We start from the raw sequence: 26,030 nt of genomic DNA, 5'->3' as shown, positions 1-26,030 counted from the left end.
TTAGGCATCTAGATGTGGCCAAAAATACCTGCTGAAGTTCAAAATGAGCATCAGAACAGAGAAAAAGGTGATTCAAGTGACTATGAACTTTGATCTGTTCAGCTTGTCCCCACACAGACATCTCTAGAGAATGAGAACATTTCTTGAGCATTACAATGAGTTCACTATACTTTAATAGCTTCCACAGTCACCAGATCTTAGTGCATTAGAACATCTTTGGGATGTGGTGAAACGGATGATTTCATTCATGGATGTACAGCTGACAAATTTTCCGCAACTGTGTGATGCTATCATGTCAGTATGGTCCAACATCTGCGAGGAATGTTTATAGCACCTTGTTGAATTAAGGCAGCTTAAAAAGCAATAGTGGCTCCAAACCAGTAACTAATGAAGTGGCTGCAGAGTATATAATACATGCCCTGCTGTTGCCAGCCATAAAAGAGCACTTGAGGGAAAACACCACTAGGGGTCACTGTTAGCTTACCTGACGTGATACGTAAAGGAGGGTCTCTTGACATAAATGACATGTTTGTGTGTCTCTGAGCCTCATTAGGTGTGGCCACTCATGGTACTTTGACACTTTATGACACTTTGCAGTCATTTACTTGCGCTTTTCTGCTTTTATCTGAATATTGCTCAGCTATTTATTGCAAAACTTTAAAATCCTGTGTGTACCATGGGACCTCGCACATGCAGAAACACTGCACCAATAACATCTTTCTCTGCTCTGTACCTCTGATGCTTCCACCTCTGCTGTTCTCAGTGAACACGCTCAGGTTACCAGTTGTCAAAAGTTGCCAGCACAATTGATCCGTTTCTGCTCTGCTTAAAGCAGGCTGACTTTTGAGTTTCAGGTATTCTGCGTTTCCTGTTCCAGTGTCTTATTTATACAGCAGCAGAAGTGGTAGCAGACAAGTGTGTTCGTGTGAGCGTGGCCCAGGAAGTCACGGTCTTGTTTTTTTTTTTTTCAGCCAAGGGTGTCAAATTTAATAAGAAAGTGACTGTTTTTCAGACAGTAACCCCGCCCTTACACTGGTAATGACTACAGAGATGATAAAATCAGACTCAGAAACCCACGAGAGATATCCGGAGTAATTTTAAAAATTCTTTAATTTATATCTTTAAAATTAAAAACATCTGAATTGCATTCTACCACCTCCAAAGGCACAGTCATACTTAGAGCAGACCAAAATTCAAAAAACACTGCCACTGAACATCTTTTTTTTTCTCATTTTGTTTTGTACATAAGAAACAACGCACTATAAAAATGACGAACATTTTTTTCCTTTTTTAGTGGGTAAACAATGGCCATTCTGCACGCTGTAGATCATTAAAAGACTGGAGTGATATGTACTCAGCTGTGGTAGCGCTAGACTTCGTATAAAGGATGATGTGCTGGTTTGAGGCTGGCAATGCCTGTGAAAAAACACGCACCGCTATTTATAGACAGTATTGACAGAAATGAAAAAGGAATATGACAACTGATCTCAACAGTGTTTTAGAAGCAAAACAAAGCCATCGGGCATGAGAGTGAGAAAAAAAACATAGTGAGACGAGGGGAATGAGATGAGCGGTGGTGGAGGACTGAGCAGATCTCTCACCTCGGTCGATTTCTCTGAATCTCACCGAGGGGTGAGAGACATTTGCATGAAATCTGACGCCTCCATCTCACCGTTAAAAAAAAAAAAAAAAAAAAAAAAAAAAACATCTCGAAGAAAGTGAGGGGGGAAAAAACAAACAAAAAAACTTTTAGACAATAAAGTCAACATGTGCAAAGAGGCAGGGCCTTACTTAGCCTGTGAGTGGAAAAGTCATCAGATATGAAAGAGGATCGATAACCGAACGTACAATCACAAATCAATAATGCACACGAGGGTCGCTTACAATGTGTGACAACACAGCACCGTACACTGCACAAGAGGTTCACTTAGTGACAACGAAATTCAAAATAGTGGATAAATATACAGTAGAATATAAGTATATCACCGTTCTTACTCAGGCACAGTTCTTAAAAAAACAAAAGAAAGAAGAAAAATCAGCGAGGATCAAAGCAAACCGGTTTGGCACCCAGAAACACACAAATGTGGGGAAAAAAAACAGAAACAGAATGAAATAAGGCAAAAACATAACGAGTCGAGGGCAAATGAGGGCACAGAGGAACTTAATGGGTGGATAGGATTGAAGCACTTAAACATAAACTATGGTACACGTACGGCACTTCTCTCTCTCTCGTGGGAACCAGATGTTCTTGTTTTAAAAAAAAGGAAAAAAAGAGAATTTTTTTCTTGCAGCAACTAACAGGAGTTCCTACTTCACAGCTGGAGCTTCATCTTTACAAGTGTTTGTGGCAGCTGAGGTAGGCACTCCGAGAACACGAGAGCTTCTCTTTTTTTCTTTTTTGTCTTTTAACAGGTGAATCACACAGGAAATCTGCACACGCCATCAAAAAAAAAATCAAACCATGAATGCTCTAGAAAATATCTACACAACAGTCACCACTCGGCATGAGTCACGCAAACAGACGCGCACGACCGGGTAAAAACGCGTGTTCACTCGGCCTCTACAAATAACAGCAGAGCGGTGTGACCACAGTGCTCGTACAAGCTGGCACACACAAAAAAGTCGCCTGCTGTCTTTAAAAAAAAAAAAAAAAAGCAACAACAACAAAAAACCCTACGCTCCCACAAAGCGGTAAATGAAGTAGTGACTAAATTCAAACACCGCTTACGGTCCGCTCCGCACACAAACACACCGCAGTACCTTTTAAAGACCACTTTGATACGGCAGTGACAGTGGTGGGAGGGCGAGCATTCGTTTTACAGCAATGAGAGGGAAAAACAGCGAGGCTGCGGCGCGATGAGGAGATAAACGAAAAGAAGTGCCTGGCTTTAGTTTGTTTTGTTTTTACAGATTCATACAACTGAAGGTCCTCTCTGCATCAAGAGACCCTGGGTTTCTGAAGCCACGTCCTGTTACAAAACGCCACTGACTGTGGGAGTAATCAATGGTGGCGACAGGCGGTTGTGCCATCCGGGCAGCAGCAGTTACTGACTTGAGTGTGTTTTGATTGTGTGTGCCTGAGGACTGCACGCAAACAGAACCATATGCAGCGAGAGTGCACGCGGGCGCACCTCAACAAGCTCTATATACAGGTGTCAGGGGGTATAAATTACTGTTCTTTGTACATCGGCGTGTGTGTCTGTGAGATCAGCACATGTCATTTACACTGCGGCTAGTTGTCAGCTGACCCGGTGGCGAAGAGAACTCTCTGGTCAGTTCTGGCCAGCTTGGCAGGCGGCTCCAGAGACTCCTCTCCGAGCACGGCCCCGTCTGAGGGAAGGGACAGCTCCTGACCTTCTTCATCACTCTCCTCCTCCTCTTCTTCTTCCTCTTCTACAACAGACAGCATAACAGAGATGGTTACCAGCAAAGCTTAGAGCACAGGTGTCAGTTAAGACGAGCTACAGCAGAATCAGTGCAGACCTTTATCCGGATCCAGCTGGTTCAGACCTCGGCCTAAGCTGGCAAACTAATGGCAAGAGGGGATTTGGTTAGTGGTGTAAATGTGGCTTACACTATTATATGAATGTATTTGCATTTCTGGATCCGTGTATGTTGATACCTCTCCCATAACAGCAATGGGGGTCTCTCCTTTAGCCTGGGCCACTCTGTGCTCGATAAGGTAGTACATGTACTCGTCGTATAGCAGACGAATCAGGTGAAAGGATCCGAAGCTGGCGGCACTCCGCAGGGTGAGGTCTCTGATTACCATGGAACTGAGGAACAGAAATGGGAAACAAGCCACTCTTCATACATGTACCACTTCTCTAACTTACAAACAGAAACTGCTTTTTTCCTCTATCTCATTGCTTTACTGGGACAAGGTTGACACCACAAGTCGAGTCGGTGACTTATTTACTCAATTTGAGTATTTGATAAGTTCCTTCAATAAAGCTGTGTGATGTGGGGTGGTTTGGATTTTAAATTTCAGCTCTGCTATTTATTCCAGACAGGTCTGAGAGCGATTCAGAGCCTTCGGATTTCCATCCAGTCTCCAAAGGAGGCAAATGAATGGCAACTGACTTGTAATGACCTGCTTGACTAAGACCCTGCTTATGGGATGAGCTTGGTTTTATATATATTTATATAAATAAATAAATTAAATTCCCCACTCGCCCTTTATCCTTCTTTATCTTTATCCTTCAAGCTCATGTCTCTACCAGAGGCCTAGGAGCTTGAGGGTCCTGTGCGCGCGCACACACACACACACACACACACACACACACACACACACACACACACACACACACACACACACACACACACACACATATATATATGCATATCCTTGCTTTTTTTTTTTTATCACTATGGCATATGTGCATAGGAAGGTATATGGATGCATACTTACGATTACAGCATAGAGGTGGATGAGGATTATTGTTACTGTTACTTTTAGCATTTATTTAGGAATATGGTTATAATGAGTAGTACACTCATCCTTTTATCTCTACTATCCTAGTGATTGTTTTCTAGTTTGTGTTGTTATTGTAAGTATTCTATGTCCTTGTCTTGGTTATCACTTTTTAAACTGCTCTCTTGTTTTGTTAATTTTAAAAAATCCAGTCATTTAAAATTTGGACAGTTTTGATGATTATCTTGTGATTATTACAGTTAGCAATGACTTAACAAAGTACAGACTAGGTTTGTTTTAACTTCAGGACTAAAGCCTGCAGCTCAAACTGAATACAACATCACAAAAAATAATGCAAACTGACAAAGGCCATTTTAGCCCTGTATACTTCAGCTCTAAATTACTGGCTATTGTGCACTCGTACACTCCTCCTTCATCATTTTTACCAGACATTTAGCTCAAAAGAGGAGAATAAAGATCCAACCAAATCAAATCTATCAACACAAATAAAAATGGACTCAGAAAAGGTCAGGAGAGGCAGAACTTGGAATTCATTCTTTCTGACTGCTCCCCACCTGTAAAAGGACCACTTGAGCAGAAAGAGCTTGGCAGCTTTAGGGAAAGCAGGGCTCTGTTGGTAGGGCTTTAGGACCTGGGAGACCACACCGTCAAGCCACGCGGCCCACTGCTCCAGTGAGTTCTGCTGCTGGAGGGTCAGCTTGAAGTCCTGCTCGAGCCGCTGGACCACACGGTCTTCGCATCGGCACACCCATGAAGCCTGCTCCTACAAAAGCACAAACAGGGAGAAAAAGGCAAAGTGTCATTATAGGGCAGTCACATCTGCACCAGTAAAAGAGGCTGGATGACCTTATATTTATAAACAGCAGCAGATGATGGAACTTAAACCACGCACTAGCACTAAGTTTACTGTTCAGTATCTGAACATATAATCAGGCGGAAGAAGCAGTTTCTTAGAAAAACCAAGTGAGCTTCCTGAACAGTAAAATAAAAAAGAGACACTATGACGGAAGTTGGATAAACAAATAACACATGAAACCTCAGTGTAACCACAAGCTACAGAGTCAGCTGCAAAACCAAAGCGGCATTCAACCACTGACAATGTCATCAGCGCGATTTAATGAGAATGCTGCTAGACACTGAACCGACCTGGACGTTGGCAAAGTCGACGCGGTTGAGGTCAGACAGCATCTGATTGATCTGAGCCGTGTTCTGGAGGACAGCACGGGCTGCCTGGGCCAGGTGGTTCAGACTGGTGTAGCGGCGCAGGGTCTGAGCAAAAGCATTGGCTGATGTGACCTGAGAGAGGAGGAAGACGACGGGTCAGAAAAAGATGCATATCAATATTTTCACAAATATCCGTATATAACAGATGTTTTCTGTGATAGCTGCTCACATCTGCTGTCATTTATTTACTTTGATGGAACCTCTTTTTTCCCTTCTTCACAAAAGCTGCACCGCAGAGCTTTTATATAAATTCAACTCTAGCTCCTGCTCACAAAAATCTAATAATGTCTGAGCTTAGAGTCCCACACAATAAGACGATGTTTTTGTCATGCCTGAAAAGACTGTTTGCTCCATGGCTCAGAAAACAAGCGGTTCCATCAGCGCCAAGCTAATAATGGAGGGCTTTACCTTGATGCGGACCATTTCCTCAGGGATGTTCATCATGGCATTGGTCAGCCAGCTCTCCAGGCTCTTGGCAAAGTTGCGAATGGCTTGAGTTAAGGCACCTGTGGGCAGAAATGGGTCTGTCACTGCTAGAGTGGGAAAACGATTATCTAATGTCTAGACAATTAGCCAAGGTTCTGCTGGTCAAAGATTTTTCAATTTTTATTTATTTTCTTTTTGGCATTACAGCTGAATAACCAGACTTGTATCCACTTTATGTGGATGTGGAACATTTTTTTCTCTGGCAGCATTGTGATGGGAAAGAAAATGACGAATATTCAAAAGGGAACTGTTCAAGGTCTTAAAAGTTAAACTCTGACTAAAACTATAACCGAAACCAGAAGAAATAAGTGTAGCTGCCAGTAAGGGCAGCGCAATGGGTACACGTGATGGAAAACAGTGTATTCTTTCACTACACATCCAAAAGGCTGTCAGGAGGATCTTTGCTCCCTAGTTGGCTCATTTCAACAACTTTAAATTGGCACTGAGTTTTAGGAATAGCTCTTTATTTGTATAAACACACTCTGTAGGCACGGATAAGCATGCTTACATGGTTCACTACATAATCAGTCTTCCTATAGAGCCTTACTGGGGATGGGTCTGAGGACATCAGGGATGAGGATTTCCACCAGGCCCTGGTAGAGGCTGTTGTCACAGTCACGGCTCCAGCGCAGCACTGGCTCATATTTGCACAGCAACACCAGGCAGGACTTAGGGAGACGCTTCTCTGACTCATCGTGACTGCCGAGGCGCACACACACGCACACACAGTTTGTATGGAAATAGTAATGCTACGGCAACAGACAAATGTTTTTACTATCTTAGGACACAATCTGGATCTTGAATGAACGCCTGCCTGTGGAGTACAATCACTCACACGGCCAACGTGGCATCTCCGGCCTGACTTTGGCTGAACCTCCAGAAGGTCTTCCACAGAGTCTCCACTAGGGTAAACTGCAGGTTAACCATCACATCGAGAATAGCCTGAAAGAACGGAAAGAAAAGAATCCATACATCGAAGAATCGAAGACTGAGGACAAATAGATTATTGGGGTGGGGGTAGTGGGGCAACTGGAGGAACAAAGGAGAGGAAAACAACATTCTGCATTTCTGGATTTTGCTTTCAATGTGGTCTTCCTAACCTTAAAACTCATCTTCACCACTACATCTATAAGAACTTGACATTTTGATCAAATTACAGTCGGTTTTTCCCACTAAAAGGTTATAATTGGTGTAATTTCATTTAGAGTAGTCCTGCAGTGATTCACAGAGAGGAACTACACACAAAGGAAAAACTTCAGTAAATAGTCAGTGGGTTCCAATTTCGGTTACCTCACAATGTTCTCTGTACAGCAGCTGAAAGCTCTTTATGTGCTCCAGCTCAATGCCCTCTGGCAGAGACTTCCCCTGGAGATCGATCTCTGGGAACTCTGGGAGAGCTCTGGATGCATCTGGACACAGGACAAAGGAGCAGTGGATACTAAGAGAGAAATCCCATTAACTGCACAGAGTAATCAACATTTATGTGAATGCCACTAAATGTGCTTAGATGGACATGCCTGTTGTGGTTTAGCTCATAGTAGGAGGGATGTGGCATTTAAATGTTGGTAATGAGATTGTCTTTTTACATTATGTTCAGATTAAAAACATATAATCCGTCCATCCATTTCCATCTGCTTATCCAATTCAAGACCCTGAATTGGATAAGTAGGTAGGTCTCGAACAAACCTGGACATATTGCCAGTCTGTCACAGGGCAAACACACAAAGACACAACCATTTAAACTCACATTCACACCTATGGCTAATTTAGAATCACCAGTTAACCCAGCCCCTCTAACTGCATGTGTTTGGACTGTGGGAGGAAGCCAGAGAGAACCCATGCAAACACGGGGAGAACATTCAGACTCCACAAAGAAAGGCCACAACCAAATATGCTAGATTCAAACCCAGGACCTTTTTGCTGTGAGGCAACAGTGCTAACTACCATCCTGCCTTACACATATAGAAATAGCCATCCATCCATTCTCTTCTGCTTATCCAATTCAGGGTTGAAAGGGGGCGGGGGGGGGGGGGGGGGGGGGGGGGGCTATTCCAGCTGTCTTAGGGCAAGAGGTGGAGTACACCCTGGACAGGTCGCTCGTGTGTTGCAGGGCTAACACATAGACATAGACAACCATTTGCACTCACGTTCACACCTATGGGCAATTTAGACAAACACGGGGACAACCTGCAAACTCCACACAGGAAGATCCTGTCCTGGTGATGAAATTGAACCTCCTTGCTGTGAGGCTCTGAGTGTTAACCACTGCACCGCCAGCACAGCAGCATATAGAAATGTTAAACATATATCAGGTGTAAAAATCCCATCATGCTATCAAACAAAGGAACTACGCAATTCAAGTAAACACAGCAGCATAAGTATAGCCCTGTGTGCTATATGCTTACATAAATAGGAAACCATGCCTTATATACTTGTAATAAACTGTTACAGCAGATTCTGTTACTGGATTTGACAGTCCGTTAACAGGGCATGGAGGTCCTTGCTGCTAATAAAAATGAAGGCTTCCCAAAAAGCCTAAAACCTAAAGATGAGGAGACACACTTTGTCAGGCCAAATTAACAATTTACTTCACAGGGAAAAGCAAGTTCAAAGACTGGTGCTGTGTCAGGCACAGCCCATGCACTCTAAACAACCACATACTGTAATGCAAGGTCCTCACAACAAGCCCTGAGAGCTTACAAGAATATTTTGCTTGCTCACTCTTGTGACTCAACCAAATTAACATTAAAAAAAAAAGCAGCACTCACTAACAAGTGTGTTCATTGTTTACTAAGCTCACCAAGGAACTGTTGGTACTGCTGAACCTGGGTGCTGATATCCACGTGGCCCGATCCCTGCTGCTGTTGCTGCTGCTGACCTGCTCCTGCTGCCGTTCCATTGGTCATTCCTTCCACCTTATGAACAGGCTTCAACCTGATAGGTAGGGAGCGAAAAAGCACATCAGGCATTCATGTCTAGACAAAGGTGATAAATAATGAAGTGAAATGAAATTGTAATTCAGTCTTATAATAAGAGCAGCAGATGCCCAGAGCCGCGAGAAGAATGGAAGACATGGTGTGAGAGATGGAGAAAAAACAGGAGCCGGTGGCAAAAACCGTATGAGGTAGAAAAAAGGTCAACTGTGTAATGATAGAGAAGATGCGCTTGAATGTGTAGACATTTCTGTGGATACCTCTGTTTCTGTGAGAACGGCTGTTGCCTCATAGCCAGGTGTTGTTGGTCTTCCATCAGCCGGAGAAGAGAAGAGCCCGCTTTGATTCTCAGCCCATAATAGTGGTATTTAGAATTACCCCTAACAGGAAGACAAATGTGGTTTGACTTTTATTTTTAAAAGAGCCTAACTCTATAGAGAGCATAGTGTTTATGCTGTCTGTTTAAATGTATGTTAACTCCATACAAGCCACATGTATAGTCTTACTATACACTGAATTAGAATTTCATAAAACACAAAGTATTTGCACCCATAGCACTAAATACTTTTAAAAAGTCATTTCACTAGCTCACTCACTCTCCCACACACATGCTGTCTGTCTTCATCACTACCCACATGTCTTCCTACACAAGGCAAACATTTCCCAATGCTCCAGAGAGCTTTATAGATGTTCCTAGAAAAATTAAAACAAAACAACACAAAAAAAACTGCATTTCTGCTGGAAACTAATTTAAGGTACACCAATCAAGCATAACATATGACCACCTGCCTAATATTGTGTTGGTCCCCCTTTTTCTGCTGAAACAGCCCTGATATGTCGAGGCTTGGGCTCCACTAGAGCCCTGAAGGTGTGCTGTGGTATTTGGCACCAAGAGGTTAGCAACAGATCCTTTAAGTCCTGTAAGTTGCGAGGTGCGGCCTCCATGGATCGCACTTGTTTAACTAGCACAATCCAAATTCTTGGGAATTGGGAGGCCAAGTCAACACCTCAAAATTGTTGCTGTGCTCCTCAAACCTCAAACCAACCAGAGCACGTTATTCTGCTGAAAGAGTCCACAGCCATCAGGGAGTACTGTTTCCATGAGAGGGTGTACTGTGGCTATGCAGCCCCACACACAACGAGCTGTGATGCACAGTGCATTCTGACACCTTTCCATCAGAACCAGGATTAAGCTACAGGAACGGTACCGTGGCTGCATCAAACCACAATCAGCCTTGGCCGCCCATGATACTGTCATCATAACAGTGGTTCACTATTGTTCCTTCCTTGGACCACTTTTGATAGATGCTTACCATTGGAGACTGATAACAACCCAGCTCCAACCCAGTTTTCTAGCCATTACAGTTTGGCCCTTTCAAACTCAGAGAAATGCTTTTGCTTCTTGCTTTTAGCACATCGACTTTGAAGACAAAATGTTCCCTTGCTTCCTGATGTATCCCACCCACTAACAGGTGCCACGGTGAAGAGACAATCAGTGATTTCACTTTACCTGTCAGTAGTCAAATCTTATGCCTGATTGGTGTGTGCATGCATAGCATTACGCACGTCAGTTACATGGAGACTACTGGTGTCTGGTGAAATGAACGGAGGACTACTGGGTTTGTGCTCCTGACATGCATCACTGCAGCAGAAAAGGCCACAGTGGAATGTGTGATGTGTTTGTCTGATCTCTCCTCTGTGGTCTTCCTCTTCTCCTCCTGCCTGGCAGCTCCATCTTCAACATCTTTTGTTCAATATATTCACTATCTGTCCTCTGCAGATGTTCAGACCATCTTAGCCTTGACTTTCTAACTTTCAAAACCACTCAACTTAAGTTGTCCCTCTTGGTCACTATCAATGAAAATCCTAGCAACTCTGCCTCCTGTCTTTTTGTCAGCATCACCATCTCAAAGCCATAAATCATAGAAGTTCCCTCTACCAACTTGTAAACATTTTCCTTCACAAACCCTTAGCATTTGTCTCCACCCACTCGACCCTGTCTGTCCTGTCTTCTTCACCTCTCTCTTTACTAATGGATATAAATGGGTTGCATATATATTTTTTACCCTATGAGTTTGGGTGTCTACACAGCTTACCGAGTGCCCAGACGCCGTGTGCGTAGCCCCATGAACACAGATCTTATGAGTTTCCCGAATGACGCAGCATTAACAGGTTCTAGCTTCTGCTCCTGGCAGTGCAGCAAGTAATGGCAGTAAAGGGTGGAACGGGGCAGACTCACTCCTTCAGCTGTCTCATAGTTGTCCAGCAACCACTGTACCTGACACACAGGCAATGGAACAAAGAAAATAGCTGGTGCAGTTAGCAAAGCCAGCATATACAGATATACAGAAAAACATAGAGCAACAGATAAATGCATAACTATTACCACACATATCACACCTTTGAACAGATACATGTACATGACATGCACACAGACGCACACACGCACACACACACAGATTTCTCTGGTATTTGTATTATACAAACGCAAATCCATTCGTATTTACAGTCCGTCTGTCATTCAGGAATGAAAACACAAATACATCTGTTTGCGTGCCGTGGCATACAACTTTGGTATGCAATGAATCAATGACCTGGAGTACTGATGGGATGCCGGCCAGACATGTTTTGGTTATGGCCATTGTATGGGGGTTCAATATGATGAATTTGGGATGAACAGTATAGTGTCAAGGCATTTCAGGCAAATTAAAAATGCCCCTCATTACATGCACTGCAATGGTATGAAAATGATGAGGTCATGGTTTTGTTTTCTTTGAGGAAATCACAGTTAAAGCAAAATAAATAAATAAATAAAATTTCAGCTAACATTTTTTGCTCCTAATCTCCAAATTGTTCACTTGTGTTTTCCACTTTGACAAAACTCAAACTATGACGTCATCAGTGTGCGCCACCAAAAGGGGGGGTTGTGTGGATGAGAACAGAACGAGAAGAAATTCCTGCGCTTGGCGCCTCTGCATACCTTCTTGTCTGCCGACGGCACGCTACTCTCCTCGCCCTCTGTAATACTCACAGTGGCCGGAGAGGCGCGGGCAGTGTGTGAGTAGTTCTGACTGTTGCCAGCTGCCGACCCGCTGCTGCTGCTGCTGCCGCCGCTGCCCAGCATGTAACCCCCCTGGATCACATAACTGCCTGCCGCGCCGCCGTTGGTCCCTGCCCCTTCTCCGGCCCCGTTGGTCGTGCCGCCTGCCGTCACCACTGTGGCCCCTCCCCCTGCCGCGGTGGTAGGCTGGGCCACGAACATCGAGACGCCCGCTGTGGTGCCGGCTGTCACGGACACAGTCAGAGGTGTGCCGGGCGTGGAGGCCTGGGTGCCGGAAGTCGGCTGACCTTCGTAATATGGAGCGGCGGTGGTCTGGGTGTACAAAGGGGTGTCGGTGTAAGGGAAGGTGCCGGAGCGACTGGATGAGAGACATGCAAAGATGGGTTACAAAACCAAGCAGCCGAAGAAAGAAGTAAGACAAAGAAAACAATAATTCTGTGTGGACAAGTGTTAGAAAATGAGGTTCATTCTAACATGGTGCTGGTGGTGTAGTTGTTGTCTTCTCCTTCAACATACTGCACTTGATTGGTGTACACATGTTGCACTGGCACTGATGTGAGCTGCTGCTGGACCTAAGGAGTGAGCGCGCACACACACAGACACACAGACACACACACACACACACCAAAATCCAATAAATCCTCAGCCATCTTGTTGAACCACATCAACTCTTTCATCCTTTAGAATCTTAATATCTTTCATGTCCGGCCTTGTTTTTGCACTACAAACATTTCTTATACTGACAGCTTCTCTGTCCACTCATCTTTGTAGCAGCAGATTCCCTCGTGTCCCTGACCTACTTGGAAAGCGGCGGTTGCTGTGTGCAGAGGTGGCTGATTGGGACCTGAGCTGAGGATGGCAGGGTAGCCTATCTCTCTCTCAGCATGCACAGAGAGCATGCACAGTGACTGCCAATACTCATCCAAGGGGAGGTAGACGGGTTTGCAGCAGTAGCCGTTTACGCAGTCTGCTGACATCCAGGCAAGGCAGACTGACTCCTCTGCCTCATGACGCAGCTGCCAATCTTCTAGTTTCCTATCCCTGACTAAACCGGTCACCTCCGTGCTAAGGGGAAGCTGAAAAGTTGCAGATTTGACCACAGAAACGATGAGCTGACTAATACTGAGCCAAAACACAAGGAAGTTGCAAAGTTTTGTACGCATCACAAGTCACATTGATCACACATTTAGTGAAGTGAAGCTGTGATGACTAGCTCGCATTTACACACTGGTTAGTGAAAGCATAAGTTATTTTCAGACATCACGTATATGCCATCACCACTGACAAACTCCACTGGGAGTTTGGCTTACCTCCTGGGTGATGTGGACAGGCTGTAGACTGGTGACGCTGAGCTGTGTGCCTGGCTCAGTTTTGGCAATCTGGGAGGTGGCCTGCACCACTGACCTCTATTGAGATGAAGAGAAGATTCAAGAGCAAAGAAAACAACATAATATAACATAGACGGACATAACCATGTATGTGTGCAAATTTTACCTGCTGAGCTGTCTGCACCTGCTGAACAACTTGTGTGGGGACTCCAGTCTGCACCACAGCTGGAGGTGGACTGGAGTCTGACACACTGTCATTTGAGTGAAGGGAACCCTCTGAAAGATAAAGAGGGTATCTTAGTACCTGCACAAATTAGTGATATTATTTCTACTTCATTAAGCTGATCATACACTGCCTCTCATCTCTTGCTACAGCTGATTAATAATAAAGTGGTAACACTAATGGTGTAATAAAGCAGATAAAATCATGTCTTTAAACACATAAAAGTATGCACAAATCAAAAATCTCCCCACCTAAAAAAACATTTGCACTTAATTATTTGTCAACTTTTTGCTTGAAAAACCTTTATGAAAACTAATGATAGTAATAAAAAAAAAAAAACATCTTTTAAAGACACAATCAAAATTGACCACAGAGGATAAGCCTGTGACTGTAACACAGTTTTACTTCATTCGCCACACACCCTTATACCAAACTGGGATTATCCGGTATGTGAGCCGAGCGTTTTTGTCTTTACAAATACTTGACTGTACAAGTCGAATTCAATAAGTCGGGCAAAATCAGGTATTTCTGCTGCAGCTAATTACTAGTTTACTTACCTTCCACTTCTAGAACCTGTGCATTAAACTCCACGCCTCACCCTTTTTGATTTTGTCCCTATAAATCAAATCTGCTTTGTCAAATAAAATGATGAGTCTGAAAAACCCCTTAAGATAAATTCTCATCATCCATTGTGAAACACCTCTGACTGGTTAACTTCAGGCCTTGCGCCAACAGATCTTTATTTGTGATGTGTTATATGACTGTGGGGTGGCAGATAGAGACATATTTACACAGTCTGAAGCAAGGAACTTCTAGGACACTTGTGTTATGATATAATAGCTCTTGTCTAGACTGTCAACATTTAACTTTAGTAATCACACTGTTAAATGGATACAGTCTTATCTATCAGATAGAAAACAATGCGTGCAAATAAAGAATAGCAAGTCACCCTAACTTTACTGTACGCAAGGTGTCCCCCAGGGTTCAATTCTAGGCCCCCTGTTATTTTCACTTTATGTAAATGACTTGCCTAATGTGTGCAAAAATGTGGACACATCCGATACGTATGCGGATGATACGGTAATTTTTACGCAAGCCAAAACTGCTGATGATGCCGCCCATCAGCTTTCACTGGCATTACATGATTTACAAAAATGGCTGAATGACTCATGCTTGTGCCTTAATTTTAAAAAGGCCGTATCAATGTTTTTTAGTAAACCTAAAACAACCGTGGCTGCAGTAAAAGTTTGCTTGGGTGCACAAGAATTAATTAATGTTGAGGAATTTAAGTATTTGGGAGTGCTACTAGACTAAATTATCCTTTAAAAAACACATTGAAAAAGTAGTGAAAACTGTAAATGTTAATATACAGAACTTTAGACATATCTGCACATCATTAACAGACACAGCAGCGATTACATTCCTGCACTCAATGATACTGGCTCATATTGAATATTGTATTACAAGTTGGTCCTATACGAGCTCTGCTGCTATTGGGACAATTGAAGTATGCTACAAAAGAGCATTGAAAATATTAGATAAAAAACCTTTTTCATGTCACCGTTGTCAAATTTTAGAAAAATACAAGTTTTTAAATTTTACTAATTTCAAATTATTTAAATCTGCCTGTCTAATATACAAAGTTATACATGGTCTGGCGCCTCCACCAATGAGTGATTTTATTAAACAAAAGTCTACCAGTGTTGCCGGGTCTCAACTGACTCGAGCCACTGTTAGAGGTGATTGTGAACTGGCATTCAGGCGGACCACCTTTTCACAGAATGCTTTGTCATATCAGGGAGTGAGATTCTGGAATAGTCTTCCACTGTCAGTGAGGGAAAGTACAAGTCTCCCCATCTTTAAGAGTCACTTAAAAGGGCGGCTGAGGGACACACAAACATGTAATCATGTTTAATAATCATGTTTTATATTGGACGGGAAAAAGAGTTAGTGTATTACAAAAAGGGAAACAACTGTTAGTGCAATGGGTGAACGCAATATCACGATGGTCAGGGCATGTACAATACTGGGTTTTGTGCAATATAATTGATGTGTTTCCGTTATTGTTATTGTTATTGTTGTTGTTGTTATCTATACTGTCCTCTGTGTCCACTCTCCTTGTCACTGTTTGTGCTACAGGGAGTGCAGAATTATTAGGCAAATGAGTATTTTGTCCACATCATCCTCTTCATGCATGTTGTCTTACTCCAAGCTGTATAGGCTCGAAAGCCTACTACCAATTAAGCATATTAGGTGATGTGCATCTCTGTAATGAGAAGGGGTGTGGTCTAATGACATCAACACCCTATATCAGGTGTGCATAATTATTAGGCAACGTCCTTTCCTTTGGCAAAATGGGTTAAAAGAAGGACTTGACAGGCTCAGGAAAGTAAAAAACAGTGAGATATCTTGCAGAGGGATGCAGCAGTCTCAAAATTGCAAAGCTTCTGAAGCGTGATCATCGACCAATCAAGCGTTTCATTCAAAATAGTCAAAGGGGTCGCAAGAAGTGTGTGGAAAAACCAAGGTGCAAAATAACTGCCCATGAACTGAGAAAAGTCAAGCGTGCAGCTGCCAAGATGCCACTTGCCACCAGTTTGGCCATATTTCAGAGCTGCAACATCACTGGAGTGCCCAAAAGCACAAGGTGTGCAATACTCAGAGACATGGCCAAGGTAAGAAAGGCTGAAAGACGACCACCACTGAACAAGACACACAAGCTGAAATGTCAAGACTGGGCCAAGAAATATCTCAAGACTGGTTTTTCTAAGGTTGTATGGACTGATGAAATGAGAGTGAGTCTTGATGGGCCAGATGGATGGGCCCGTGGCTGGATTGGTAAAGGGCAGAGAGCTCCAGTCCGACTCAGACGCCAGCAAGATGGAGGTGGAGTACTGGTTTGGGCTGGTATCATCAAAGATGAGCTTGTGGGGCCTTTTCGGGTTGAGGATGGAGTCAAGCTCAACTCCCAGTCCTACTGCCAGTTTCTGGAAGACACCTTCTTCAAGCAGTGGTACAGGAAGAAGTCTGCATCCTTCAAGAAAAACATGATTTTCATGCAGGACAATGCTCCATCACACGCGTCCAAGTACTCCACAGCGTGGCTGGCAAGAAAGGGTATAAAAGAAGAAAAACTAATGACATGGCCTCCTTGTTCACCTGATCTGAACCCCATTGAGAACCTGTGGTCCATCATCAAATGTGAGATTTACAAGGAGGGAAAACAGTACACCTCTCTGAACAGTGTCTGGGAGGCTGTGGTTGCTGCTGCACGCAATGTTGATGGTGAACAGATCAAAACACTGACAGAATCCATGGGTGGCAGGCTTTTGAGTGTCCTTGCAAATAAAGGTGGCTATATTGGTCGCTGATTTGTTTTTGTTTTGTTTTTGAATGTCAGAAATGTATATTTGTGAATGTGGAGATGTTATATTGGTTTCACTGGTAAAAATAAATAATTGAAAGGGGTATATATTTGTTTTTTGTTAAGTTGCCTAATAATTATGCACAGTAATAGTCACCTGCACACACAGATATCCCCCTAAAATAGCTAAAACTAAAAACAAACTAAAAACTACTTTCAAAAACATTCAGCTTTGATATTAACGAGTTTTTTGGGTTCATTGAGAACATGGTTGTTGTTCAATAATAAAATTATTCCTCAAAAATACAACTTGCCTAATAATTCTGCACTCCCTGTAGTATAATGTGATCACTGTTTTTGTCCTTGTCACATGACCTGTAAATAGTGTCTCTGTATGTTTTTACTAACTTGTGTTTAACACCAACCTGCCGGAGGGTCTGCAGATGGAAATTAGCCTAAGGCTATAATCTGGCATATTTACATTTGTTAAAATGTTCATTAATATGTATTGCCCCTCTTTCTAAAAAATAAATAAATAAAATAAATATTTAATTGGGATCACATGCACTGTTAGTGCAGAAAGCCTTTACCTGTGACAGTAACAACGATGTACTGTGGAGTGCTCTGAGCATTTCCTGACTGCGTGGGGGAGCCCTGGATCTCTGCAGTCACATACTGCGTCTGAGCTGGCTGGGCTTGCACTGTGGACTGGGTCTGACTAGCAGCGGGCTTTTGGGTGGTGATGGAAGCGGCTTGCTCTGTGGGAGTAGTTTGGCCTGTGGGTGTGACCACAGAGGGAGCAGCCACAGTAGTCTGAATCTCAGCCAAAAATTGTGGGGCAGTTACAGGGGTGGAGCTGGCATCAGGTTGACCCGTTGTCACAGTGACAGCAGTCCCCTGAGTTTGGGCCGCTGGCTGGATCTCACCTACGTAGCCTGTAGTGGCCATTACAAGAGCAGGGAATCAGGCTGGGGAAAAAAGAAAACAAGACAACAAGTTACACATTTTCAACCTAAGCTGTTTGTTTTCAAACTACAGGGTGGGCCATTTAAATGGATACATCGTAATAACATGGGAATGGTTGGTGATATTAAAGTCCTGCTTGTGGTACATTAGTATATGTGAGGGGGCAAACTCCTCAAGATGGGTGGTGACCATGGTGGCCATTTAGAAGTCGGCCATCTTGGATACTACTTTTGTTTTTTCAATAGGAAGAGGGCCATGTGACACATCAAACTTATTGGTAATGTCACAAGAAAAACAATGGTGGGCTTGGTTTCAACGTAACATTATTCTTTCACGAGTTATTTACAAGTTTCTCTTTGTTCACAGCCATTGACATGTCGAAGAGGTTAACACGTGAGGAGCGGATCGAAATTGTGTTGATATCTGGTGAACGCAGTAACCGGGTCATTGCAGCAGATTTCAATGCAAGACACCCTACGAGACCACCCATCTCCCATGCTGCAGTTAGCAAACTGCTTGCTAAGTTTCGTGAAACTGGTTCAGTGTTGGATTTGCCAAAATGTGGACGCAAGAAAACTGTCACTAATGGAGAAACATCAGTGGCTGTCCTAGCTTCATTCAGCAAGAGCTCACAGCGTAGCACTCGCCGCATGTCACTGGAGAGTGGCATTAGTCGAACATCCCTTCGGCGGATATTAGCTACTCACAAATGGCACCCTTACAAACTCCAGCTACTGCAGCATCTCAACGAGGATGACCCAGATCAGCACACAGAATTTGCAGAATGGGCAAAACAAAAATTGGAACAGGACCCTCAGTTCACGCAGAAGATTTTGTTCAGTGATGAGGTAAACTTTTATGTGAATGGTGAAGTTAACAAACAAAACCACCGCTATTGGTCTGACACTAACCCACATTGGATGGATCCCTCCAAAACTGTTGGAACAACAAAAGTGATGGTTTGGTGTGGTATATGGGGTACAACGATAGTGGGTCCATTCTTCATCAATGGAAACCTCAAAGCCACTGGATATTTGAAACTGCTACATGATGATGTGCTTCCCTCTTTATGCACTGAAGCTGGCACGTTCCCTGAGTTTTTCCAGCAAGATGGTGCACCACCACATTATGGGTGCCAGGTCCAAGCATTCCTAGATGAACAGTTTCCTGGAAAGTGGATTGGTCGTCGTGGGCCAGTTGAATGGCCCCCAAGGTCTCCCGATCTGACCCCTTCAGACTTTTATCTTTGGGGTCATCTGAAGGCAATTGTCTATGGTGTGAAGATACGAGATGTGCAGCACCTGAAGCTTCGGATACTGGATGCCTGTGCTGGCATTTCTCCTGCCGTGTTGCAATCAGTGTGTGAAGAGTGGGAGAAGAGGGTTGCATTGACAATCCAACACAATGGGCAGCACATTGAACACATTTTATAAGTGGTCAGAAACTTGTAAATAACTCATGAAAGAATAAAGTTATGTTGAAACCAAGCACACCATTGTTTTTCTTGTGACATTACCAATAAGTTTGATGTGTCACATGGCCCTCTTCCTATTGAAAAAACAAAAGTTGTATCCAAGATGGCCGACTTCTAAATGGCCACCATGGTCACCACCCATCTTGAGGAGTTTGCCCCCTCACATATAGTAATGTGCCACAAACAGGACTTTAATATCACCAACCATTCCCATTTTATTATGGTGTATCCATATAAATGGCCCACCCTGTAGTAGACAATGCTGTGTTAAAAAAAAAAGAGGCAATGAGGCAAATTTAGTACAACCAAAATATAAACAATCATGAATAAGGAGTCTAACTTGTCAATTGCATAGGTAACATTTAAACAGAAGGTAGGAGGTTAAACTCTATCATAGGAATCAGCATTAGATCACGTCTTTTCTAACAATATTAGCCTGTAATAAGCAGCTCATACACCACACAGATATTTTTACATGCTCATTTCTCGCCTAGATGTAAATGAATGCTCGAGGGGGGTGTCTGAAAGTACTATTGTGGCCAGGGCCTCTCAGTGGTGCAACTCATGAGGGTATGCGGGGGAGGAGCATTGATGGGAACAAGCATTTTGGTGTCTCATTACCTGTAATGTGATCGCACCGCCTTTGATGTACATAGGCATGCCCGTAGAACAGCTAGGGAAAATCCCTTACCAAACTGTATTAACGCTACAGTGCTGTCTATTATTTTGCTTTATGTCATGTACACTGTCACCGTAATCCACATTTTTAATACCATAACACAGATAGTTAACTTCTGGCTGTCAATAATTCAAGTCAAATAAACACAGCAGAAAGAAACATTTGTAACTGAAAATGTGTGTTTTCTTCTTTTCAGTTAGATAGTAGGGAGCTTGTTATGAATCTGAACCTGTAAAGGTGTACACTTAGGAGTCTGCGTCAGTGAACAAAGAGGTGAAAGTGAACTGTAACCTAGAAAGCACCTGCAGAACGCCCTCCTTCGCCACGCCCCTTACGTATTAAATGTCCGCCACCTGCCACAGCTTTCTAAACTTTCCGTTAAAAGACAGAACGGCATTTTAGTCAGCCTTCAATTTATTTAACTGCTCAAAACTAACACAAAACACGTCCCTCTATTAATTTTACAATCCCAAATTGGCCTCCCTTCTATTTTGGAAGGGATGGGGGCTGTCGCTAGCTTTATGCACCATATGTGTGTCTAGTCAGCTAACGGAGAAAAACATAAAGTGCAAACCCATCACTGACTGTACATAATTCACCGTTAACAAGATGAGTGTCCGTTTATAGTCAAACAGACGTTGGCTGCGAGCGGCGGCAAGCACTAGCCTGTCGTGACAGCCACTGATGCTAGCTGTGTAGCGAGATAGCAGGATCAGGAAGCTAACTGGTCTCTACAACAACCGCCATTTTGTACCTTTTGCATTTGACATCGCCATAACAACGGCCTGCTTGGGTATGCATCTATGGCTGCGTCGTCATGGCAGGCGAAATTCAGAGTCACACAGATGTGCAGCAAGCAGGCACAAACTATCGCACACTAGAAAGCCCGACCGGTTATCAGAATGACGGCTAGCTTGCAGGCTAACCCCCAGCTAACACTGGGAGGCAGTTGCCTGTTATGGCTACTGAAACAACAAGGGGGAAAAGCAATAGCAGAATTCAGCTGAAGCGTTAGAGGACATAAAATGCTACAGATCATGTTAAGAGCTTCACCTCTGGTTCCACGTGTGTATTTCCCACTGGCAAAATATCTTCTTTTATTTTTATGGCGGTTTCAGTTGTTGTTGTTGTTGATTCTCGTTGCTGGGTTCTTGTCGCCAGGGCTACCGTGGCTATGGCGCTTCGTCCTCACCAGGGCAACTGTTGCTACCCACCCGCTCCCTTCCCTCCCCCTTTGCTGTTGTGATTGGCTGAGAGCTGCCAAATTGTCTTAAAGTGACAGCTCCAGGAAAATTTTACTACAAAGCCTTCCACGCCCATTTGTGGAAAATCCCAGAGGTGGAGGCTCCCAGTTAAATCCCAGTGAAAGTAATAGAATTGTTTGTAGTTTGTTTTTAAATTGGAATAAAATCAATGCACAGCCTATATGGACTGTCATTTAAATTGATCCATCTGGCTACATTCATTCAGTGACTTACCCAAGGGTCCATTAGTAGCCTACCTGAAGAATGGGCTATTGATGTGTTGTTTTATTTTAATATGTTTCTTCCTTTTCTTTACTCTCCTTTTACAATAATGTAAATATCAGTCCATAACAAGACATTACAAAGTGTTTTACAAATAAATGAATACAAGGAAACACAAGGCTATATAAAGACAAATTAAAAAGTTTTGAAAACAGAATTAAAAAATAAACAGTGAATTTTGCATTTTTACCTGTCATCACAACACATTACAGGTTATTATATATGTGCATGTGGCATATGACTGCATAATAGTGAGCCAAAGGCAAATTTCTTGCCCTAAATTTCATTTAATGTTCTCATCATACAACATAATTTATACATTTTTTTTCCCACACACCACTGGTTTATTTACTGTGGTTTGTAGCATTTTGATATTGCTCCCTTGACCTCCACAGGTTGCCCCAGCATGACAGTGTTTTAACAAGTGTCATGGTGGATACCTTCCCAAAATGTCATTTTGTTAGCTTTGTATCATCACATTAATTACAAATTCAGCACCCCTTTTGTAATTTCCTAAATGAGCGACCTTTGGCTATGCGGATATACAGATAAGAATGTGTTTTATTTGTCTCTGACTCATAATAAGACTTCTGTGTTATCAGACTTTGGAAATGTCACTGGTCCAGTCTCTCTTCTTCAATTCACCTTTTGGCAAAGAGCTAACAGGATGAGTAATTTCCTGCAGAAAAGGTAAGTTCTACATAAAGAATTTTTACGTAGGTTAACTGTGTCAAAGGTGATGTAATGAACTAGGATTGCAAAAACCTGAATGTATGGCTGTAATATTGTTAAATGTCATCAAGACAATTAAAGGCCACATGCGTCGGCAGAACTAACATGTTAATTCTTTAGGGACCATATTTTTTTACAGTGTGTTGGCATTGTTTTTTAATAATACAGTTTTATATGAATTAAATTGGATTTGTTTGAAAAAAAAATTGAACATGTAAAAGTCATTCCGTTTCCAATGGTCTGTGCAGAAAACTACACAAATATGTGCTATACACTGATTAATAACACTATATGTATTTTTTAAGTGCTAAAGGAGATGTATACATGTGTTTGTAAACTTTTTTTCACATTTGATATACAATATGTATATAAAAATGGTTATAATTAGTATACCAAACAGCAATCAAGTAATCTTGTTATAACAGTCTAATTGTGTTTGTCATTGTCAGTGATCTGTACACAATATGGGTTTTCTGGTCTGGTCATTTTATTATATAGAGGGACAAACATTTGCCTAAACTATTAGATTATAGATTCCTCTAACAAACTCATTAACTATGCCACCTTTGGTCTTCTTTTTGTCTCCATAAAGGTCTCCCACTGTATCTCCTGTTCAGATCTGTTCTTCTCTCAGAGGAGGCCTACATGCGCAGTATGCATCTCCTCCTTTTCAGGGGTTCAAACACCTTTATAAAGCGCGCCTGGGTCATCTAAAAAGTCATTGCTTATGCAAAGAGCGAGTTAAACCAAATATTCTCCTCCCACTTCTTGCCTCGCGACTATGTGGAAAGCTGTGGTGCTGGCTGTGTGTCTGCTTGTGGCTGGCGTTCAGCCCATGGATGACCCAGCGTATGGGGTGAAGCTCTGTGGCCGCGAGTTCATCCGGGCAGTCATCTTCACCTGCGGGGGTTCACGATGGAGACGGTCACTCAGGAGTTTAGGTAAGCCCGGTGATATTTCACTTTATTTTTTACCTTTTGCAACCACTTTTAAAATTTCTATTTGTGAATCAAGGTGGCTGTGGCTCAGGTGATAGAGCAGGTTTTCTACCAGTGGATTGATTCCTGACTCCTCCAGTCTCAAGTATTGTTGGGCAAGATGCTGAAACTCACGTTGCCCCGATGCATCTGTCGGAGTGTGTGAATGTCAGAAAGCACTCAGGCATAGATAAAAGCTCTATATGAATGAGTGAATGACACTTGTAGTAGAAAGCGCTTTGAGTGTTCAGCTGAGCAGAGACGTGCAATGTGCCATCCATGACTATGTAAATAATTTAGACTAGTCTTTTTCTGCTCATTTGTGATCATGCAGAGGTATCCAGAGAAATGATGGAAGGAAATCACCTGTAAGTTTAAGTGTAGAATGACTGGCCGGCTGGTTAGAATGGCTGGTTAGCTAGCAATGGATTACATATGATCAGATTACAAAAACCGAGTGACTCCTACTTAATTTTTAGCTTTTTATTATAATTAATGGTAGTATTATTATAGTTGTTGTTCTTGTCTGTTTTTTTTACCTTATTAACTATAATTTTATGACTTTTGCATTTCACATCTCTCTCTCTATCTATCTATCTATCTATCTATCTATCTATCTATCTATCTATCTATCTATCTATCTATCTATCTATCTATCTATCTATCTATCTATCTATCTATCTGTATTGTTGTTTAAGATTGAATTTGAGTGTATCCACTGAATTATGTTATTACTTACAAAAAAATGTATGAACTGTTCAGTAAATGACTACAGCTTAAAATGTAATTGCTCTCAGCCCTGAAAGGCTGAAAATGTGATATTCTGAATCAAAGTGCCTTGGTTTTCATTTACTATAATGATGTGCGCTTACTATTCTGAGCTATAAACCACCAAATGTACATTTAAGCATCTAACCCACCAGGCACACTTGGCAACAATCCAGTGGCATCCCACCCTCGCTCCTTCCATCGTATCGTCTCCAGCAATAATGAAATGCAAATAATGCACATATTTTGCTTGGATGCAAGAGAAACCCATTCCTTCATACTTTATTGTTTTTACTCCCACAGATGCTTCAGAGGACCCCTTCACCTCCCCTCAGGATGAACTCTCAGAGGGCTTGAATCACAATTTTGCGGTGGAGAGTCTCCTTCAGAGAAACACAGATCCAAGCTCCGCATCCAGAGACAACCAGGAGGGAGCGTTCAGCCGCTCCACCCGTTCATTCATCACCGAAGAGATACTGGAGGCGCTTCGCAAAGCTGACCGCAAAGGCCGCGATGTGGTGGTGGGTCTCTCCAACGCCTGCTGCAAGTGGGGCTGCAGCAAGAGCGAGATCAGCTCTCTCTGCTGAGGGTCGATATATGCAATCTGAGCGCGCTGGCTGCCAGGCATGTTGTACACCTTAATAAACAAACAGAGACACACATATGCACACGCACTCTTCTTTATTCACTTTTTTGTGAATTTTATATCCTGCGTGTGTCTGTTCAGTAAAGTCTGTTTAATGTCTTTAATTTTCAGTATCAAGTAAATCTTTATGTGGCCAGTATGATATATAAAGAGACACGTTTGTTTTATGACGTCTTTGCTTGTTTTCTTTTTACATTACCAGTAACTTTCTCTGCTGCAACTGATGAGAGCTCAAGGGAATAAAATGCTTTGCTAAAATCATTTGAGAACAAGTTCATTAAAAAACTAACAAACACACTCGTCACATGACACGGAGGGATAAATGAATGGAAAATTCATTACAATCTGTGTTATAACAAACATAAAGTGACAGGTAGATGTGTATTTTTACCTCAGTCCCCAATGCTTACACAGCAGCTTTGCTTCCCATGAAATATGCTGCTGTGGCCTACTTAGCTTTTGAGGCATTTCCACTTCCTTAAAAACATGCTGTAATTGGTGGAAGGGGGGCAAACATTAAAATGTACGATACTTAAGTCACTGCAGCATAAAAATGACTTTTACTTGGGGGAAATTATATTTGCAGAGTCGGTTTCCACAGTTGATATGCTGCTTTCAGTTTAGGTTTTAATGTCTGTTTAGTTTCAGTTTACTATTTATTAGTTTCAGTATTAGGTTTAGTTTAGTTAGCTTTGGGGTTTGTTTGTTTTTTAGCTTTGATCACTGATGCTATTTATCTAGGTCAACAAGTTCACAAGGGGTCACAAAAAAGAACAATATCTCATGTCATGTAAACATACCCTCTGGAAATGCATGCACGAAGAGCCTCTGATGCAGGTTAACACATGTTACTGTGATTTGTGTTTTATGTGCCACATATTTTTTTAGTTGGTCTAATGTTATATTAGCTAACAGTTTAGCTTTAGCAAACTGATATTACTATTCTACTGCTCTATCACAAACACACTTACCATCCACTTCATACAGATTTGTAATAAAATGGCTAGTGTATATATTTTTTTAATTCAAATGACCATTAGGACACATAGATTTCACATGAATACGTTTAGAGAACTTTCCTATAATGATTTTTAAAGGTTGCAAACAACCTTCAGGATATTCTTTTAAAAAGGAAACAAGCAGACACAAACGTGTTTCTTAAAACAGGTAACAGACTCTAAAACAGAGGGAATTATGGTGTGTTCAAA

At 42.3% G+C, this 26,030-nt stretch overlaps 2 protein-coding genes across 9 annotated transcripts; one reads left to right on the top strand and one right to left on the bottom strand.

The window, feature by feature from the left end:
* Nucleotides 1-1,085: 1,085 nt before the first annotated feature.
* On the bottom strand, nucleotides 1,086-21,387 carry rfx1a (regulatory factor X, 1a (influences HLA class II expression)). Of its 7 annotated transcripts, none has more exons than XM_085453988.1 (19): nucleotides 21,227-21,387; nucleotides 17,645-18,022; nucleotides 13,634-13,743; nucleotides 13,450-13,545; nucleotides 12,940-13,215; nucleotides 12,614-12,711; nucleotides 12,059-12,497; nucleotides 11,175-11,356; nucleotides 9,339-9,458; nucleotides 8,946-9,079; nucleotides 7,436-7,554; nucleotides 6,981-7,087; nucleotides 6,693-6,844; nucleotides 6,068-6,165; nucleotides 5,582-5,731; nucleotides 4,990-5,198; nucleotides 3,623-3,776; nucleotides 3,484-3,529; nucleotides 1,086-3,393 (listed from the first exon to the last, which is right to left on the bottom strand). In XM_085453988.1, the coding sequence occupies exons 2-19, from the start codon at nucleotides 18,000-18,002 to the stop codon at nucleotides 3,233-3,235; spliced, it is 3,009 nt and encodes a 1,002-aa protein (XP_085310114.1). In that variant the 5' UTR covers nucleotides 18,003-18,022; nucleotides 21,227-21,387; the 3' UTR covers nucleotides 1,086-3,232. The 7 variants fall into 7 exon arrangements, with proteins under 7 accessions (XP_085310114.1, XP_085310116.1, XP_085310118.1 ...); XM_085453990.1 differs by having other exon boundaries at nucleotides 11,175-11,350; XM_085453992.1 differs by having other exon boundaries at nucleotides 12,110-12,497; nucleotides 21,227-21,386.
* Nucleotides 20,706-25,083, top strand: rln3a (relaxin 3a). 2 transcript variants are annotated; one of them, XM_085453997.1, is made up of 4 exons: nucleotides 20,706-20,966; nucleotides 22,302-22,389; nucleotides 23,024-23,372; nucleotides 24,480-25,083. In XM_085453997.1, exons 3-4 carry the CDS (start codon nucleotides 23,213-23,215, stop codon nucleotides 24,761-24,763), a joined length of 444 nt encoding a protein of 147 aa, XP_085310123.1. In that variant the 5' UTR covers nucleotides 20,706-20,966; nucleotides 22,302-22,389; nucleotides 23,024-23,212; the 3' UTR covers nucleotides 24,764-25,083. The 2 variants fall into 2 exon arrangements, with proteins under 2 accessions (XP_085310123.1, XP_085310122.1); XM_085453996.1 differs by lacking the exon at nucleotides 20,706-20,966 and adding an exon at nucleotides 21,183-21,238.
* Nucleotides 25,084-26,030: the final 947 nt, after the last annotated feature.

Source organism: Copadichromis virginalis, linkage group LG4 (genome assembly GCF_057382275.1).
Source record: "Copadichromis virginalis isolate Kocher_CV1m ecotype Utaka linkage group LG4, C_Virginalis_male_GT1.1, whole genome shotgun sequence".
In the NCBI taxonomy this organism is placed as follows: Eukaryota; Metazoa; Chordata; class Actinopteri; order Cichliformes; family Cichlidae; genus Copadichromis; species Copadichromis virginalis.
This window is presented reverse-complemented; position numbering and strand designations above follow the sequence as displayed.

Excerpts from the sequence above, each read along its gene's own strand:
- rfx1a (XM_085453988.1), bottom strand. The coding sequence starts at position 18,002 with ATGGCCACTACAGGCTACGTAGGTGAGATCCAGCCAGCGGCCCAAACT. Across the intron at positions 13,546-13,633 it reads AGGTGCAGACAGCTCAGCAG|AGGTCAGTGGTGCAGGCCAC; the intron begins GTAAAATTTGCA and ends TCATCTCAATAG. Across the intron at positions 7,088-7,435 it reads TGTACAGAGAACATTGTGAG|GCTATTCTCGATGTGATGGT; the intron begins GTAACCGAAATT and ends CCGTTCTTTCAG.
- rln3a (XM_085453997.1), top strand. The coding sequence starts at position 23,213 with ATGTGGAAAGCTGTGGTGCTGGCTGTGTGTCTGCTTGTGGCTGGCGTT. Across the intron at positions 23,373-24,479 it reads ACGGTCACTCAGGAGTTTAG|ATGCTTCAGAGGACCCCTTC; the intron begins GTAAGCCCGGTG and ends TTACTCCCACAG.